This window comes from Globicephala melas, chromosome 7 (genome assembly GCF_963455315.2).
Source record: "Globicephala melas chromosome 7, mGloMel1.2, whole genome shotgun sequence".
NCBI classification, from domain to species: domain Eukaryota; kingdom Metazoa; phylum Chordata; class Mammalia; order Artiodactyla; family Delphinidae; genus Globicephala; species Globicephala melas.
The window spans coordinates 37,365,939-37,386,849 of NC_083320.1; the positions used below are offsets into that span (position 1 = coordinate 37,365,939).

Below are 20,911 nucleotides of genomic sequence, written 5' to 3' on the forward strand. Positions count from 1 at the left end.
TAGCTTCCCAATAAATGCAAGTATTTATAAATATGGAGAATGAACTCCCTCATTCCAAAGCCTCAGAGATTTGTGTATAAATATTCTCAGCTAAATTCCTCTTTTAATAAAGACTTTTAATAGTGAAAGTTAAAATTCTGATGTAGGTCGAGCCAGCCATCTAAAGCAAACAATGCTTTTGTTTGTACCACCAATGATACACTTCTGGAAGATAGAAACAGAATAGTTTATGAAGGAAAACACCCAAATTATAAAAGAAGAAGAGCGCTTGAAGAAAACTACAAAGACAGTCCCTCGAGGGTCATAGTATCAAGATCCTTATAGGAACAAGACAAATAATCTACCTTAGTCATCTACTTTAAATCCTTTAAACGTTTAAAAATGTTTTAAAATGTTCAAGTCATTTTCAACTGTCAAAACTGGAACCATGAATAAGAGTTCAGAAGGATCTAAGACATAATCAGATAAACACAAAGTTGAGCTTTTATGTCCATAAAAAGCCTCAGAGCAATGTTTTGTACCTTGTAAGAAAGCAGATTTTTTTCAAAGAAAATAACATATTAGGCATAGTTGTTAAAGGACGTAAGTCACAGTTTGGTTTCTCCAGACTTTTCTTGAAGTTCAGAACAACAAAAATATCGGGAGGAAAGTTTTCATTTTATCTAAATAAATATCTAATATCCACATCCAGGATTTTTTAAAATTATGATTCCAACTTTTTAAATTTTATTTAATGCCACTAAACCCACCCCATCCTCAGTTGATCCCAATGTCAGTGGAGAATGCTATTTCCCTCTTCTGGCTTTTAACAGGCTTTATACAATGGAAAATATTCCATAAGCTGGTCTTGCTATCCATGAAACCGGACAGTAGTTCATTCTCTATGATGTGGGCTTGCCTGGAAATTACTCTTTAATATATGCACCACTGAGGAAACTGTGGGCTTTATTCTTATTTTAACATCTTGCATTGCCATACAGGCTGGAAACTCCTTTCCTCTGACAATACATACAGGAACACAGGTAATGACCCCGGTCATTGCTGCATTCTTCTAATAAATCTTATTCAATTAAGTTGAAAGCAGGTAAAATAAATAATTGATCTTACACACTAGCCACCAGGACTCATCAAAATACCTCTCAAAGAAAAAAAAAGGAAGACCCACATCTTTAACCACAAAAAAAATCTTCCTCTGTCTGGAACATCATCTCTTCTTTCCAATTATAATTTATAAAGTTTTAGACTTTTAACGGTGAAGACAGTAGAGGATATCTGCCCAAAACAGATCAGCTGAATCAATTTTCCCAGAGAGTTTTCAGAAGTACTTTCTACTCAGAACCAAATCAAATGCACAAGAATGTTGTGAGAACCTGAAAGTCATTCTTCAGTTCTTGTGAAGGATATACTAAGAATAAAATCCAGAAATCTGAATCTCCTTCTTTTTAAATCTTATGAAGTTGAGGTCATAAAAAGTTGAAAGATGTTGGTACCAATTCTCCACCAATTTGCTTTATGATTTGTGGAAGTCAGTAATCCCCCTAAGTCTCAGTTTCCAAATCTGTAAAGAGGTAGATTCAACTATTATGAGGTAAACTCTAAGGATATTTTAGTTTAATTTTCTATTAAAGCTCTATATATTAATGTATAAAAAGTATATCATGTAAAAATGCAGATGCAGTTAGAAATGAAATGTTCACAAAATCCATAAACTAATTGTTTTTTTATTAACACTACTATCAAAATCCTAAATCTTAATCCAGTGGACTGTTCATATTGGTAACAAATTATATTTGTATTTAAAGAATCTAATAAAATTCATCTGGAATGGGAAAAAAAATCATCGCTACAACAATGACCTAGTTCTAAAACCAGGATATGATAGAATAATGGTATCCAAAGGTCTTTATGTCCTATTCCCCAGAACCGGTGAATATGTTAGGTTCCATGGCAAAGGGGAATTAAGATTACTAATCAACTGACTTTAAAATAGGAAGATTATCTTGGATTATCTGGGTGAACCCAATTTAATCAAAAGGATCCTTAAATATGGAAGAGGGAGACAGAAGATTTAGAATGGGGCAGGGTAAAAACTAAAAGTTAAAGGTGGTGTGAGACGAGAAAGACTCCACTGGCTGTTGCTGGACTTTGAAAACAGAAGGGGCTGTGATCCAAAGAATGCAGCAGATTCTAGAAGCTGAAAGGGGCAAGAAAAAGGATTTTCCTCTAGAACCTCCAAAAAGGAACATGGCCCTGCCAATACCTTGATTTTAGCGAAGCGAGACACATTTCAGACTACAGACCTCTAGAACTGTAAGATAATAAGTTTATGTTTGAAGACACTATGATAATTTATCAAAGCAACAATAGAAAACTAACATTTAGGGTTTCTAAAATGTAGGTTTTGAAGAGTAAGAAACCTAAACCTGCCATCTAGAAGGTATGCCAAGACAATCCCCTCAAATCTACTGTTGTTTCTTAGATCCTTCTGACTTTCAACTGAAATATGTGTCCCTAGCACAGGAGATGTGGTGGTTGCTTTCACTGCAGAACAATGCAGGGTTGAACCACCTTAACTTAGTTTTAACACTGGCCCCATGCAACCAGATCAACGTATTCTTAAATCATTGTTTGTTTTTTGGAAATTTGGGATACTGGGGGTTGCAGGTTTAAGGCATAAAGAAAATAGAGAGGAAAAAGTTCTGCCCTCCCCCACCCCTACCCTACCAAAGACACACAGACTTAATATCTGTGAGACCTGGAACAAGTTTCTCTACCTCACAGAGCCTTGGCTTCCTTTTCTGTAAGGTTGAAATGATAACCATAGCTATGTCTTGCCAGACTCTTGTAAGAATTAAAAATAATGTAAGATCTTGACAATGTTTGTGCCTGTTATTATTCTATACCATGAAATTGTAAAAGAAGCCTCCATAACCTATCCATGGTGTCATAAACAATCTCTCTAGTGGCTCCCTGGAAGAATGGGATAGATTACATTCTATGATAATGTAATTGGATAATTAAGCAGTCTTAAGTTGCTGGAGTACAAACAAGTGAGTTTTATATTTCCCACAACTGCTCCCTCCCAACTATGCCATCTCAGATCCCCTTGCCCCTGGGTACTCCAGTTACCGCTAATAACTGAACTCACTCAGATTCCACAGTGTTTCAGTCTCTTTCAGTTATTAGAAGGGTTCTTTCAAGTCCTTAAAAACTCTTTCCTATTCATTTTAAAACTTCAATCTCATGTTCAATTCAAGGTCCTCTTTCCATCCCATAGCCCCCAAAGCAAGCTAAAATGGTGGTGGCAGTTGCCATGGCTGGGGGTAGGTCTACCAGCTTCTCTCTTTCTCTTCCTCCCTACACTTCCCTTCTAGGGTTGGGCTGGAGGAGGCATAGGAAAGGCCACAGTCTCTCCATAGATGGCATCGTAGGGAAGTTGAAGGCCCCACTGGGTTGGCTTTCTCTGCTCCTCAGGTTAACACTGAACTTACTGTTGGTTCTCTCTGTGAGGCAGGCATGCAAATGCTGACTCTGAGTGGAGTTGATGGTTCTCCATAGTGCCCTTCTTCCTGCATATTCATCATATTGGTTTTAGAGATCTGGCTTGGACACTGACCTCTTCCTCCCACCACTTACCCAGCCCCGGCCCCAGCCTCTTGTTACTAGAGTCCCTATGCTCAAATGGGTTCTTTGGGTGGGGCACAGCAAGATGCCTGGCCATCTTCCTCCACAATCAAGATGGCATCAGGGCTCTGATGGTCTGGTAATTCAGTATCTTCCAGAGAAGAGATGAGCATCAGTCCCAACTTACAGGGAGACTTGGTGGAGAGGGGAACTGTTCCATGCCACCACCATTACCTGCCCAATCTTTACACATGATTCTCTTGAGTCCTTTCTCTCTCAACTTCAGAAAGGGTCATGAGATCTTCCACCCAAAATGAGGAAAGTGGAAGGAAAAGACTCTCTTCAGAAACCATAACCCTCTTCCAAGGTTACCTCCTCCCTCGAAGTCCTCCCCTTATTTAGCCTGGGGAAAAGGGGTGGACAAGAGCAGTAGTAAAGGCTGCCTCTCTGTAAGACTGGAAATGGTGGCTGAACACAACAGTTCACGGTCCCCTGAGTCTATGGAATCTTAGAGTCTTTTGTTTTAAGCTGTGATGGCTAATTCCAGCACTCACAACTACTTCCATCCTGTTACACCAACTGCTATGATATCTTGTTTACCAGAAGGCATTTCTCTGTATTGGTGACCCTGCCATGCTAAGGGTGCAACTATGAAGAATTTCCTTGGACTTTCTTAGGGCTAGGGCTAGAAAAACAGAAAAATAGACAAAACTTGTCTTTAATGCCATGCATTCCCACCAACAAACTAGACCAGTCCTTCTTAGATCCTTCCCAGGAATCTCTAGGCTCAAAGGGCCCTAAGCTGAGTATTCACTATTAGGTGTGTTAAGGTGTGAGGTGTTAATTAGTTAAAAGACTCTCCAGAAGAACCAAAAAGCCATCAAAATCCCCAAAATTTGAATTCCCAAATGTACAACTTCCGGCAGAATGATCTAGGTAGAGAGCTATTTGTTGAAGCATTACTTTTTCCATTTATAAACATGGTCCCATCCAACTCCATTCTCTTTAGCACACATTGATCCTCTTTCTCTTCTCCCCAAACCACAAAAATCTCAACTTCTGACCAAACTTTTCTGAGTTTGGCTAACATTTCTGAGTGTGGCTTCTCATAGCCCACGCAGTTACTTTCATAAAAAACATGTCTTGGGATAAAGACCATCATCCCAGCTGTAGGACATAAAGCTGGGGAAAAAAAGGTCACCTGCTGTTGAGGCTTCTGACTTCCAATGTGTCTAGCATTAAGTGTGTACACACATACATACCACTGCATTTATCACAAAACCAGGTTGATTCCATACTAACTGAATATGAGAAGGTATTAGGAAAAATATTTCTTGTAAATTTCAGATGTTTGGGGAAAGCTTTATTGTTTTTTCCAAAAGAAAAAATTCCGCTTTAAGAGAATATGACTAAACACCTTATTGTGCAAATGCTGCAATAGAAAAAAAGAGAGAGACGAGAAAGAAAAAGCCAAAGTCCTATGTCCTTTCAATAATTTAATATAACGGCACATAGGTAATTAAACCTGACATATGAGGAGTGTTTCAACACGAGAGTTGACTGTGCCTTTAACACCTGGCCAGTCTCCAAGTGATGGGGACAAACCTCTGGGTACGATTTGGCCATGGTACTGTATCTCTGCATAGCAGAATGGACTCACTACCATCAACACAATAGAGTAGCCACAAGCACGGTAATTTCATGACATACTCACATATTTAAATTTCCCATTTTTTTTTGGAATTTCCACCCCCCAAAAAAGGAAGTAAATGATTAAACAGACTTTCAGTTTAATGGAATTCCTCAGATATTCCTCATATGTGTGATGAACTCACCTACCTCAAATGTAATTGGGAAGAAATATTAATAGTAAAGCATCATATCCACTACCACTTATCAAAATTCCAACTTCCTTGGATTAGAGACTCAGATACTCCTTACTGATTTATTGATGCTGGAAGACAAAACTATCAAACTATAAAATAAATCATATCAGTTTGCATTGATTAAGTAACAGTCCATCCTTAGCCTGTGTAATTTACAGCAAAGTTGGATCATAAATTCTTGCTACATGGTAAAGATGCTAATTCTGATAAAAGAGTAAAAATGTACTAAGAGGACTTCCAGTCGTCTCAAGGGAAAGTAGTGTACGATATTATTGTAAAGTCATGGGTATTTTACATGAAAGGTTAAGAAGCTAAAAAAACATAATCAAAGAATCCTTATCAGAGTTTCCCGAAGTTGTTTTCAGAATAGTTTCTTTTCGATTTGTCAGCTAAACTTAGTTTTTAAGGTAGCTATATAATGTCTGCTATTTCATGCATACTAGCTAAGGTTTAAATCAATATTATTTAAGAGGATGTACAGCATAAAGATTAAAAGCAACCTCTGGAGCTAGACCATTTGGGTCCATTTCCTGGCTCTGCATTTACTAGCTGTGTGACCTTAGGCAAGTCATATCTCGCCAACTGTAAAAGGGAAATAACAATTAAAAATACTAAACTCATATGGTTATTGTGAGGATTGAATGAATTAATACACATTAACTGAACAATGCCAGACTCATCATACAACTTATATAAGCATTTGCTATAAGAAAATTTCTCAACAGGAAAATCTCTGCAAGATGTACTAGGTGTTTTATCTATTAGATTAAACATCAAAATAAAGCATTTAATTATTAATAACATATCTAAATATATAATAATTATAGCATGGAATCAATAATTCCAAAGTATTTTAAAAGGGGAGTTCACTAAGTGCTGAAGATGTCTTTGCATCTTGCATGTCAGTCTCCAGGGGGAGCACAGACTCTGCCAACCTTCATCTCCCACTTCTGCCCCTACTACCGCCTCCAAAAATTAGTCATGATAAATGGTTACAAGACTGCAAGTTCAAGGACATTGATAGAATCTGTTTTGTGGAGGTGAAGTTTTCAAAGGAGATAAAGGTCAGAGTGCACATGGCGTGGTATCCTCTTTCTCCCCTCACCCAACAACGTGCTGACCTGAAGGGGAGCAGAGCAAGGCAGTTTACACTCACGCTTCCCACACAGTTGCCCTTTTCCTGAGCCAGACCCTAACCCAGCCTGAGCCAAGGGAGGTTTGGAGGGGAAACACATTCTCCTCCTGCTGACTCCTTATTCTCTAGCCCGATGGGGTGAGCTCCTGAGCAGCCCACCCTCATCATCAGCTGTCAGATCTGATATGAAAGATATGGGCTTTAAGAACACAGGCTACTTGGCCTGCTTTGGTTTGAAATCACTTGAGCCTCAGAGAAAAGTACCTACAACATGATCAGGTCCAGCTTTCTAGAGTTCTGCCTTGTAATCTTGGTCCCAGCTAACAGTAAAGGGTTTTTTTTGTTTGTTTGGCTTTTGTCTCTTTTTTACTTCCTTGTGCTTTTATCTTCCTCAACATCTCACAGGGAAGGTGTTCTGAGTATAATCTATCATTTCTAACCATTACATAGTACTATACAATGATACAAGTGTGCCTACTTATACATACTGCCTGAGCTTAGTCTAGTATAGATTTAGCACCTGTTAACAGGCTTTTCAACAAGTCAGTGTGAAAGAGTTAAGAAAGCAGATATTAGGGAGGGTGGGAGGGAGGGAGACGCAAGAGGGAAGAGATATGGGAACATATGTATATGTATAACTGATTCACTTTTTTATAAAGCAGAAACTAACACACCATTGTAAAGCAATTATACCCCAATAAAGATGTTAAAAAAAAAAAGAAAGCAGATATTATCTTTCAAAGATTTTAAACTTTTGAATACAAAGTTGTGTGGTTAAGGAAAAACACAATATCCTTGCCAGTAACAGGTATCATAAATTCACAAATACAAATTAAGAAATCTTTGGGAACTAAGCACACTTACTAAAATAGTTTAGTTGTTATGTTGTTTTGTTTTGGATGGATTATATTGTTTTCAAAATTAACTTGCCTTTCTTCTTCCTGGAGTGATAATGATAATATAAATATGATTCTTTTCTACTCACAATGTACAATCCTACTTATCTCAAAATAATGCTAGTTTAATTATTAGTGAGGTAAATTAAAATGGTACTGTTGAAAATAAACTAGATTATATCTCTCTTCAACACATCCACATAAAATGTTACAAATTAAACTAGAAATCAAATCCAATTTTAAATCCAAAGGACTATTCCAATACTTTGTCACACTATAATTTTGTTGCCATCTAATGTTAGCTGAAATACACAACACATTGGCCAAGAATTAAAACAAAACAGAATGTTGTCATTATAGAACTTGACTATTCAGTTCTAATTGTTTTTATCAATTTAGTATACTCATTAATTATAATAAATTCTGTCTATCATAACCTTTATAGGAACTGGGATACAGAGATGAACTGGGGATGCGAAGATAAATAAGATTTGATAATACTACAAATAAACCTTTTTTACATTATTAGAAAACATCAAAATATGAGATTTTGTAGAACTCACAGGTTCCACTGTAATAGGTTTACTGATTTATTACCTTAGGTTTAGATTGGAAGTGTAATCAAATTATTCTCTCTCCCCATCTAATAAACAATGGTTCATTTACTAGCATTGAGACCCCAGTGGAAACTCAGAAAGGAACTTTACTCTTGCCTCTTACTTCTGTTTAGTCATCTTCAGCTGGATAATTTTTTTAATGTACAATCTTATACAGGTCTCAGTTTAGACATTGCTACTGAAAATGGAATTATGTTTAATGCTCACAGTTATTAAAGCTGAGCAGTCACTGGGGGAGCAGGGAAACCTGCTGTAATTCTTTCTTTGAATTACTCCCCAGCATGCTGCCTGACCAGTTGCTCCGGCATTACCTAGAAGCATTCATGGATTGTTTGTTCAGTAGCACCAAAGGCAAAGTCGGCTGTCCCTGATGTCTTCTCATAATACCCTGTGGTGCCTGAGGTGTTATTTGGTAATAAATGTTCAATTGACATTTTACTGTACAAAATTTAATTACCTTTTTTCTCTACTGTAAAAGGGGAAAGGCTGGGAAAACAACTCTTCAGTCTTAATTGCAATGTATGTTTGACCTCTCAGTGGCTTTGCAATTAATGTCTACCTTTTAAACCTTAATATATTTTCCAAGAAGGAAAAAAATTATTGTAAATTCTGATAGTAGTAGCAAGCACTAATCAACAGGTACTTCTAAAATCTCTCATCAAAACATGACAAGGCTCTCTATCAAAATTTTATTCTGAATTCTCTTGAGAGATGCTATAAGAAATCACATCAGAAAAACACCACAATGAGAAGCAACCACTTCTAAGGTGAAATGTGACCATGTTTCTATGGCAATTTCAGGAAAAGTAAACACTCTGACTGAAGTTACTAGGATAATAAAACAAATCCACGCAAGAAATTCAATGTTATTTATGAATCATTCCTCAGGAGGAGCACCCACGACTGAAACAACCAAGGCACACTAACTTCACGCAGTAAGGCTGGCCAGCCCCGCTGTACAATCAGGTTGTTTATCCAAAGTTCACCCATAAGTCGATTATTTGGAATTTTTAACACATATTTCTACAGGAAAAAGGGTCTATAAATTCTGATTGATTCCCACGCCAATCTACAGAAGCCTATTTAACTTATAATGTGTCTAAAATTTTTGAGTTATTTTTCAATCACACTTAATTCCCTTCATAACTGTCTCTATAAAAAATGTTTTCAGAATGTTTTCACAGCTCCCACACAATACCCCCTATTGCATCACTCCTCTAGAATAATACATATTCCTATGCCCCATATATCAGTCTAAAAGAGAATACAGTCCTTCACAAACTCAATTGTGTGCATGCGCAGGGGAGAAGTGGGCCGGGTGTAAAAGAACAGGTGTACCTTTCATATACTGACAGCAAGTAGAACATCTGCCAAGCTGCTCTACCTTTTAAAATACAGTACAGGCCTAACAAAATGACCAAAGACAAAAGCAACAGCAATCCCTTTCTAGAGTCATCCATTTCCAGGTGTTCTGAATTGGAGAGGTGGAGCTGAGACAAGACAGTTTACCCACAAGCCTGGGAGCCGAAGAATATGCCACGTTCTTAGATGTTCATGTTGTTTCTAACCTAAAAAAGTATTCATGGATTATGGGCTTTCTGCATCTGAGAATCAGCATGTTAAGCAGACATGGTTATGAATCCTGACTCCACATTGTATCAGTAGCTGTCCACGCCTCCCTTCTCTACGTTAGAGAGTTTGCTATGAGGATTGATTACAATGTATGAAAGCTCCTAGTTTAGTACTTGACTCATAGTAGGCAGCATTTCGTAAAAGTGAATAAAATTTCCCTTGCCCGTTTGAGGAGAGCCATAATTTTTACATGGGTCAACAGGTACCCAAGGTGCATTTTTGAGGCTGCAGCTCAGAAACTCACTACACCAGCCCCACAATGAACATGACAGAATGAGACTGGCCATAATATAAAATAAGAGACATGAACAACATGGAAGTCACTACTCTAGCTGCTTCAGTGCACGTCTCAGCACCTCATTTCCAGCTCCTATCTTCATCCCACACACCTATGTCCATGGGATCCAAGTGATAATTTCTTCTCAAGAATTCATACTGAAGTAGAATCAAAAGGAAAAAAGTAGAACTCTTCAATACATTACATATAGTGGGAGACAAATCAATTGCTTTTTATTTTCTTTGGTCGCACAGTATGTGGGATCTCAGTTCCCCAGCCAGGGATCATACCCGCGCCCCCTGCATTGGAAGTGCAACGTCTTAACCATTGGACGGCCAGGGGAGTCCCACAACTGCTCTTTTATATCTCAATTCCTGCCATCTGGCATAAGGAATAAGCTACACTGCTTTCTGTTTCCAAAAATTTCTATTATAGAGTTATAGAGCTGTAAACTATAATCTAAAATGTTAAATATTTTAAATGTATAAATTTGATATCAAGTACCAGATAGTTAAATGGTCTAATTCCTTAAGTAGAAATATATTTGAACCTACAAGAGTACATAATTTTTAGATATTATCAACTTTGCATGTAACTAACTTGTCATGAAGAAGCAATTTTAAACCACAAGTCATGAAGAAGCAATTAAGATGGTGTCTACTGCAATACTGTGGTGTATAACAATGCACTTACCAAAAAACATGCAACATTTATCAACGTCAATGCTGCCCAAAAGCTCACACAGAAAAACACAGGGAAAAAATGGACAGGTTAAAGAGAACCTAGTTTAACTCTCACATTAAATTTTTTAAAACTTAGGACTGGGCATATAAGGGAAGAAACATAATTATAGTAGAAAGAAGACTTTCCAAAGATGTGTAAAGATAAATGCTATTGTTTTCATCAGCTCAGAATGAAATTGTTTTCTCAACTAAACACATATTTTCGCAAATTAGGGAGGGCAAATTTACTGAAAACATTCCTTTTATTAATATACAAGACAGTCTGTTTTCTGGCATGATAGAGGAATGCACTATTCTGATTTATCTAATATCCATGTTTATAGAGAATTAGCAGTCAAACAATTAGACTAGAAACAATACCTAAATTGAGCTGAAAATAATTTGATATTTGATGATTCACAATCTTTCAGTGGCTCAGAGTTATGATCATGAATATCAATTATCCCTGTACTAAGGCTGTTTGGAACAGCATTTAATAGTTTGATTAATATAAAATGTACTAGAGCCTTTCTTTTTTGTGTATGTTTCAGTGCCAAATAAAAAGAACTCTTGGCAAAACTATGAAGAATGCAATCTTTTCTCAATACAGAACATGTGCTACTTATTTCTTATATGATCTAGACCTTTTTTAGAAATTCTCATTTTTACTATGCTAAAATGAACAAACCATGGGGCAGCAGATTCAAGATGTCAACAGAAAGGTCCTTGATCTCAGAGAGGGAGTGGCACAGAGTCCACCAACTGCCTCTTTCCCCACTGTAAGATAATGAAGGGCTCTGGGAATAGACCCCAAGGACCGCTACCCACCAATGACCTACCAGGTTATCCTTGAAGATTAACAGACCCACCACAATGACCTTAGACAACCCTCTAGACATCAAAATGTTTGGAGCAAATCTGAAGATATGAGGCCTGTAAACTCTAGCGAAACTTTATTACATAAGTCAGCAGCATCAGTAGTTCACCACAGATAAGTACAGATACATATGCTTATATATACATGGAATATTACTGGAAGGATACACAAGAAAGTGTTAACAGCTATGGGGGTGGACCATGTAAGTGGGAATGTGGAGTGGCTGGGAGTTTTCCCTTCAAACTCCTTTGCAACATTTGTTTCTATCATATGCATATATTACTTTTTCAATAAGAGTTAGCTTAAGATAATAATAATAATTCACTTCATTTTCTGGTATCTTTAATTTTAAAGGTCATTTATTAAATATTTATTTTACTATTAAATAGGGAAAGAATCAAGCTGCTACTCTGTTGTCTCCCTCCTTTTTTGTCACAAAAAGAAACTTCAAAACAACAGAGGCATCGTTACTCAGCAAGGACTCTTCTGAGAATATCAACCAGCACATAACTAAAATTTAAAAACTGCAAACTTAGCTGCAAGAATTTGTATATTCCTTTACGCTCTGTTACTTTCATTTTTTACAACACAACAAAAAAGCCCACTGCTTTTTATGATGGTATATTTTAAACTATCTTGAGGCTCTTGTTTTCACACAACACGTGTAGTGTCTATATCTTAGATTCCAAAATGTGTGCTATCTAATTGTGATGTCTTTTTTAAGATTCAAAACAATATGCTTTCTGACCTGTGAGTTAAAAGGAAAAAAAGTGATCATTTCCTTTTTATCCAAATTCACACCCAGAATAGAACACTTCTTTTCACATAATCTAAAAGTCACAAAATAACAGAAACTACTACAAGTCATTTGTAACTACCACCCACTCTTCTTTTAATATAGAAATCTCCCTGTGTGGCTTTAAACTTCCATGTGTCAGTACTGGGGAAAAGCCTAGACTATACTTGGAGCTGGCTGGCTGGACTAGGGGAGCAGTCTACCCACACCGGCACTAGGAGCTCCAGTTTAGAGCTTGAGAAAGAGACACGTATTATGTGGTGTATACACAGCTTAAACCTGAGCAAGGGTTTTTAATGTATTAACACAAGTACATTGAATAGTAAGTAGTTCCAAGTCCATCCTTCATTATCATCTTTGGCTTACTTTTACATGGAAGTAGTTTCATACTGACTGTTCTACCAAGATCGGTTTTAACATCGCGTACCAAAGATTACCCACGTGCATTTACGCTAAAAGGCCCTTTTCCAAAGCCTGTGGAAGGGTTCTGACTTCCAGGGGACCTTAACCCGATGTCATGCAACCAAGATGAAATCTCAAACAGAAAACAAGCCCCAAGTGGAAGGAAGATGGATGGAGAGAAACCCTGACTGGTAGTTGAGGGGTCGAGAAGCGTTTTCCCTGCATGTGGTGGTAACCACAAGGCCCCGGGGTGCTGCTTGGTGGATTGGCTGCTTTTCGGTTGCGCTCTCTGCAGCGCGGAAACTCTGGGCTCCAACATCGCTCTTTACTTTGCTGCAGGGGCCACTGAAAACTCTGCCTGCCTACGGGGAAAGCTCACGCTTCGTGAGATCTCAGGACAGTTTGAGTCTCGAGGGTTTGGGGTTTTTTGTTTTGTTTTGTTTTGCTTCACTTGAGGGTAAACTGTGCATTTCCTTTACTGTGCGGCAAAAGCTAACTTCTCGTTGGAGAGCAGTGCACAACCATCCCGCGGGTCTGCATTTATATTGAGTCCTCCCTTCCTCCGCATATCAACGGCTTAGCGAAACTTTCAGAGAAGATGAGGAAAAGCATCCATGAAAACGCAAAGACGCAGAGCGGAACTTTTCCTCCTCTGTCAAGAAAAAAAAGGTCACTTCTGCTTCTCACAGCCAAGAACTGAGTCTGGGAACCTCCGGACAAGGAAGGAAGGTTCGGTAATGAAGGGGATGGGAGAAAACAATGCTAAGCCTGCGTGGCCTCCGGACACCATACATCCTGCCCCGGCCCGTGACCCATCCACGGTTCACCATCCACACCCACGCTCCCGGGGTCGCGCGGCCTCGCTTACCTTGATGATGCTGCTGCGCCGGGGGGTCGCCCGCGCAGCCTCCAGGAGGCCGGCCTCGCTGTCCGCCGGGGCCCCGGCAGCGCTGGGCAGCGCGACCCCGCTGCGACGGTCCCTCCACTGGCCCCCAGGGGCCGCCGCCACGCCATCCCCGGAGGCGGCGTCCGGGCCCACTCGGGGTTCGTCTTCGCTCCCGGCCGCGTCTGTCGGCGCTGGACCCTCCCTGCTGGCTGCGCCCTCGGCCATAGCCGAGCGCGTTTCGGGCTCCCCGGGGGGAGGCGGCACGCCCGGCAGCGGAGTCCAGCCGCTGGGCACGGGTGCGCTCATGCACCGGGAGGCGACCGCGCCAGACTTTGTTTCACCGCCCGGTGGCTGCGGCGGTGGCGGCAACTTTCTGGAGAGGAGACATCGCTCGAGTAGAGACGTCCGCGGGCTTTGATCCAGGAGGCCGGCAGTCCTTGGGGGGACCGCGGCGGGAGTGAGATGTGAGCGGCAGGGAGAAGGAGAGGCGAAAAGGAGAGGGAGGTGTCCGAAACGTGATGCAAACGCCCGCTCTGCGCCAGACAAAAGGCATCGGGCGCCTGGCCGGGCTGCCTCTGAGGCCGGGACGCGCGCGGCCTGAAAGGGGCTGGAGCCCGGCGACCGCTGCCCGGCGCACCAACCACCTGCCCGCGGACGGCGGCGCAGTGGCCCCAGGAAGTGCGGCGGCTGCGGCAGTGGCGGCGGCGGCGGCGGCGGCGGCGACGACCTCCACTCCGCTCTGTTGTGACAGGGAGGGAAGGACTTGTTTTGACAGCCCGTGGGGATTGGCAGGCGTCTGGGCCTCTTAGGAGTCTCGCCTCGCCGAGGGGGGGGTCGGCCCGACCAATCCCCACTAGGGAGGGGTGTGCCCAAGCGCGAAGAATGGAATGTGTTCTCTAACCGGGAGCCGACCCAGACGGGCTTGTGTACTCGAGTGGGGTGTGAGAGCGCGCGTGTGCGCACCCGGAGGCGCTCCGTGTGTATTTTGGGAAGTTTAGATGTCCGAAACGAACCTGAAGTTGCAACAAAATCCGGGGATGGGACAGAGGCGGGGGAAAGGAAACCTTCGTTTGCAAAGCAAAGCAATTTGGAGGAAATGGGGTGTTGAGTATTAAGGTCAAAGCCTTTGGCGTGACGCGGAGTGCAGCTTCGCACCATCAGGGGTTAATTGCAGGCTCTCACCTTTAGAAGTTAAGTCTATGCAGAGATAAATTAGGGTTTACTGGGACCCTGTTGTTGGATAATTTGCTTCAGTTTCCGTGTAAACATCTTCAGTTCACTCTGCAATGTGAATAAATATGACAAGGAAATGGAATCAGATAAAAAGAGGTGAGAGTAATAGGAAGCCAAACCAACTAAATCCTCTGGAGAGTGGCTCCTCACAAAGCGTAGATATGATGCATGTTGGCTAAGCACAAGGTGAGGTAGGGGATTTAATCTCTATCCTAAAACATCCCTATTTGGTAATGAATGGTTCAACCTCCTTTCTCTAGATAATCCTACATAAACATATTTTGCTCATTTCCAGCAAGTTAGCAAGAGGAGCGATATCCTTGAATGATGCATTAAGGCAGTGAAATTAACCACAGAATGTTCAGATAGGTGAAAAAAGGATGGCTCTGAGGTTTCCTAGTAGGACAGAAGATTTGACATTTTAATTTAAAGGCTTTTTAATATTAGAATCTCTGTTAAACCTTATTTATAACATTAAATTATATTTTAATTATTTATAATTTGAGATGTTACTTGTTCCTTTGACTAAGAACATGAGAAATTCTTCAGCCTTTTAGACCCAGAATTTGTTAGAATGTCAGAATTTTAGAGATGCAAGGGGATTTAGGGATCATCTAGCGCAACCCTTTTATTTTACAGATGAGATGAAGGCCCACAGAGCTTTAGTTTCTTGTCTACTAGTTAGTGCAAGAGGTGAAATTAGAATCTGCCACTTAACTCCTCCGGTAATCTCTTCACTACTTTATCTGGCTCCTCTGGGGCTGCAAGCAGCCAGAACTGGATGAGGCCCTTGGGAGTTTTCAGACTTGACATTTACCAACTTTTAGGGAAGACTGAGAAGGCTTGATTTTACCTTTTCTTTAAATATAAATGCAGCCTGGTAATGCATGTACCAGATTAGCAATCTCTGGTTTTAGAACCAACACCACCCTCTAGTGAGATTCTGAGAACTGCATCCATAATAGCAAATGCTTTTTTCTTTCTTTCTCATATGTAAAAGACAGGAGAGGAAACTCAGTTTTCTTCCAACTGATCTGCCCTTATAACCCACAGACAAGAGGAAGTAGAAGGTCACCCAGACTTAAAACAGCCATACATGTCCTTCATCTTCAGAAATATTTTTACTTGCTATACTCACAAATATAACCTATTTTAACCTACCACTTTTTTCTTTGGTATTCAGGTATTACTATGTTTTATTTCTGTCTTCTACAGTTGCTTTCAGAGCTTTATTTTTCTGTGTTACCCTCATAAAAATTCCATTCTTGGGTTGTCCTCTGAGAAATGTAAAACTGTGGTTATCTCACTCATCATCTTGTTCTATGATATTAATGTCATTTACAGGGATTTCCCATGTAAATGGTTTGTGTATACCATCCTGATATTATTTTTTGATATTAAAATTAGTGTCATCAGGGGCTTCCCTGGTAGCGCAGTGGTTGAGAGTCCGCCTGCCAATGCAGGGAACACGGGTTCGTGCCCCGGTCCGGGAAGATCCCACATGCCGCGGAGCGGCTAGGCCTGTGAGCCATGGCCACTGAGCCTGCGTGTCCAGAGCCTGTGCTCCGCAACGGGAGAGGCCACAACAGTGAGAGGCCCGCGTACCGCAAAAAAAAAAAAAGAAAAATTAGTGTCACCTTACTAACATTTACAGTCAGTGGTCTTCAAAAAAAATAAACCAGAAAGTATAGCATGCAGTGTATAAAATTTTGTGTGTGTTTCAACTAGATGATGGCCAATTGAAATCTTCTCTTATCTCTTTTCTCCCTTAGCAGCCTTCTCTCTCACCCTCATGTGAAGGCAAACACACACACACACACACACACACACACACACACACGCATCTTTGCTCTGAGCATCTGTTCAGACTGTTGTCTAATTCATTCTGCCTTGAGAATATAGTTGGACCCTCATCTATCAAGTCTTTCATACTGTTGTCCTCTAGCATAAGCTCAGAAGGCTTCTCTTGATATTCATGTTTCCAGTTTAAAAATAAAGAACCCTCCATTGAACCTGCTCCTACCCATACACAGATTCTACTCTGTGGCCCCACTCCCAAGACTGAGAGCAAGGTGTAGCCAGACTCGGTCAGATCAGCAGCCATATAAACACTCCTACCCGCCATTTAAAAAAAAACCCTTTCCAAGTTACTATGACCCACAACTCCTGTCTCCCAATCATTCACCAAGTAATGTGACAACCACTTCATGGGCAAATTGGAAGTTGGGGGAATGGGAGGGAGAGGGAGAGAAGGGATGTGAGTAAGAATCATAAATTGTCAATTCAAATGTCACCACCTCAGAGAGGTCTCCTCTGACCACAAGTCCCAAGTTGCCCCTTCAACCTCACACACATACCATGTCACTCATATTATTCTGTTTTGTTTTCTCATAGGATTTTTTCACTGTAAATAAACTGTCCTATCCATGGAATTGTTTACTTATATAGTCTTTCACGCTGACCTCCTGTCTCTGCCCCACTGAAATGGAGAATGTAATCTCCATGTGCATAAAAAACTTGTCTATTTTGTTCAGTGCTGTACCTCCAGCTCCCAAAACCATGCCTGGCAGAGTAGGTGCTCAATAAATATTTGTGGACAGAATCTTTACCTTTGCAGTCCTCTAGCTGAATAAAACAATCACTTCTGATAAAGAAAAAGGGCTCTGTCACTGAGGACTTCTTATCGTCAAGGATCCTGGAATTCCATCCTAGGGCAAAACTCAGAGCAGACCCAAAGCAAGTAGTTGCAAAATTAGAAGGATGCTTATAAATTTGAGTAACATGAAATCTAGAATTGGACTGAAAAACAACTGATGGGAACCTAGCCAGCTGCAGCAAACCTGAAAATACCTAGCCCAGAACTGAAGGCTTGGTATGTCAATGTAGTCCTTCCAGCTCAGGTTAGTCACTTCAGAACCCTGGGCCTAAGAAAAATCCAGTGAGAATAGTAAGACTTTCCATACATTACCAGGAAATCACAGTTGGGAAGAGAACTTATCACTGCTTTCTATGTACCAGATAATCCTCTATGAAGAATTCTTTACAGATAAGGAAACATAGGATCAAAAGGGTCAATTCACTTGCTCAAGTGACAAAACCAGGATTTGAGTCCCAGATGATGACTTTGAAGCTTGTGGCTCTTTGTACTACACAAGGCTCTCATAGGGTACAAGTCCCGGGATGGTCCTGGAGACTTCAGTTATTCTGAAGAACCACTCCTTCAAATCTGGGACCACTCACATTAGGCACAACTACCTCTTCTCTTAACACCAGCATTACCTCTGTTTCATCATGACGGAGTATAAGGCTGATTGATTTATCAGTGTGTGAAGAAACACATTTATCCTGTGATCCACATATACGTAAGAAAGAATATTTTGATATTAAGAGCCAGTTCAAAGATGCATTTAATATGAGTACAGTATTTTCAAATGAGCCACATATATCTTTATATTCAGTCACCGAGCTCCCCAATACACATTGTAGTCATTTTGATTTGCTAGTTCAAGAAAAAGCAATTTGCAGGGTAATTTATAGTATAAGTATTATAGTAGAGCAAATATATGCTAAGTCAATGAAAGATAAGCAAAACTTAATACAACCTCTTAAAATTCAAGATTACCTTTTCTCAACAGGTATTCCTTCATCCCTTCTATTTCAGTAACTAAAACATAAAAATCAACTACTTTCATTTCTAAGTAGGACACTCCACTTCTTGATAACAGTCCTACAAAAATGAGAAGTTACAGGGAATTCCCTGGTGGCTTACTGTTTAGGATTCCGGGCTTTCACTGCTGTGGCCCAGATTCAATCCCTGGTTAGGGAACTGAGATCCCACAAGCCACGCAGCACAGCCAAAAAAAAAAAAAAAAAAAGAGAGAAGCTACTAATTGTTTAGGATAGATCTAGGTTAATCAGTTTAATAAATCTTCCAAGTACTGAAAGACAATAAATATTTAAGAAATCTCTAATTACAGACAATGTTCTTCAATGTCTGATGGCTGCTGCAAACCTGTACTACCTGCATGAGAACAGAATGCCAGGTGTTTGTCCATTACCACTGCCCCTCAGGAATCACCCCACATAGACCCTGAGGCTAAAATATGCTATCAGGAGCCCCAGGCCAGTCGTCTGGGAACAGTCTGTATGTTCAGGGCAAAGGTCTTTTAAAAATAGAGTCAGTGTTGAATTATTTTCTATGTGTTAATTTACTTTGACACAGATCCTGGAGTTGGAGCTCAGGTCGTGGTTATGTTCCCTACAGATGCAGAAGCCACAAAGGCATTTATGAAAAGTACCACTAGAATGGCACTAATGATACCCCTATGAAAACTTGCTTCTCTTCTTTATTTGTTTTATTTAACAACTTGAGCTGTTTCCAGGTATGGTTTTATAATATAAACCTCTTCAAATCAAACATACACCCAATGCCTGACACTTGTGATACAGGAGTGAATATGGGGCAGGTTCCTCCTCCTCCTCTTCCCCCACCCCAGGTACAAACCCCAAATCTAATTCATCCGCATGTGATGGGGATTCTTCCTCCAATTTTGCCAAGACATGAAGTTCATTAATGCTTGTCAGTATCACAGGACCCACTAGAAGAAAATATAGAGTCATATTTCTTTCTCTAATGCACTCCTTTCCTTTCATCATGATGTATTACTTTTTTTTAATTTATTTATTTTTTAACTTCTGGCTGTGTTGGGTCTTTGTTGCTGTGTGCGGGGTTTCTCTAGTTGTGGCGAGCAGGGCTACTCTTTGTTGCGGTGCGCACGCTTCTCATTGCAGTGGCTTCTCTTATTGAGGAGCACGGGTTCTAGGCGCACAGGCTTCAGTAGTTGCGGCGCGTGGGCTCAGGAGTTGTGGCGCATGGGCTTAGTTGCTCCGCCGCATGTGGGATCTTCCCGGACCAGAGCTCGAACCCATGTCCCCTGCATTGGCAGGCGGATTTTTTTATTTATTTATTTATTTAATTTTATTTTCGGCTGCATTGGGTCTTCGTTGCTGCTCGCGGGCTTTTCTCTGGTTGTGGCGAGGGGGTTACTCTTCGTTGTGGTACACAGGCTTCTCATCGCAGTGGCTCCTCTTGTTGCAGAGCACAGGCTCTAGGCGCACGGGCTTCAGCAGTTGCGCATGCGGGCTCAGTAGTTGTGGCTCGCAGGCTTTAGAACGCAGGCTCAGTAGTCGTGGCACATGGGCTTAGTTGCTCCGCAGCATGTGGGATCTTCCCGGACCAGGGCTCGAACCCGTGTCCCCTACATTGGCAGGCAAATTCCTTTTTTTATTTTTTTTATTTACTTTATTTTTGGCTGCATTGGGTCTTCGTTGCTGCGCAGGGGCTTTTCTCTGGTTGCGGCGAGCAGGGGCTACTCTTCGTTGCGGTGTGGAGACTTCTCATTGCGGTGGCTTCTCTTGTTGCAGAGCACGGGCTCTAGGTGAGTGGGCTTCAGTAGTTGTGGCTCATGGGCTAAGTAGTTGTGGCTCATGGGCTCTAGAGTGCAGGCTCAGTAGTTGTGGCGCACTGGCTTAGTTGCTCCGCGGCATGTGGGATCGTCCCGGACCAGGGCTCGAACCCATGTCCCCTGCATTGGCAGGTGGATTCTTAACCACTGCTGGCAGGCAGATTCTTAACCACTGCACAACCAGGGAAGTCCTGATCATGATGCATTACTCTTATACCTATTTTGTTAGCCTTATTATGCCTTTGCTGTAGCCTACCTCAAATCTTTTGGAAGAAGCAGAGTGAGATATTTAAATAAGCACAAAATCATAATGCATGTTCTAAATTAAAATGTAAGACAAGAGTAAAGTATGGTCTCTTTCATAAGCACTTCTTGGCTCCAAATAAGTTTTCAGGTGTATAACTCTGGTTTAGTACAAGTTTATCTGCTTTATTAAAATGAGGAAATTAGAGAGTGGATCCTT

General features: G+C 40.8%; 1 protein-coding gene across 2 annotated transcripts in view; it reads right to left on the reverse strand.

Annotated features, from left to right (window-relative positions):
* PLCL1 (phospholipase C like 1 (inactive)) overlaps positions 1-14,475 on the reverse strand; it is a 934,919-nt gene extending 920,444 nt beyond the window's left edge. For both annotated transcript variants that reach the window (XR_009564579.2, XM_030855453.3), the window contains exon 1: positions 13,733-14,475. Coding sequence is in view for 1 of the 2 variants with exons in the window: in XM_030855453.3 (XP_030711313.1) it covers positions 13,733-14,056 (324 nt within the window). In the remaining variant the exon portion in view is untranslated. The remainder of the gene's footprint in view (positions 1-13,732) is intronic.
* Positions 14,476-20,911: the final 6,436 nt, after the last annotated feature.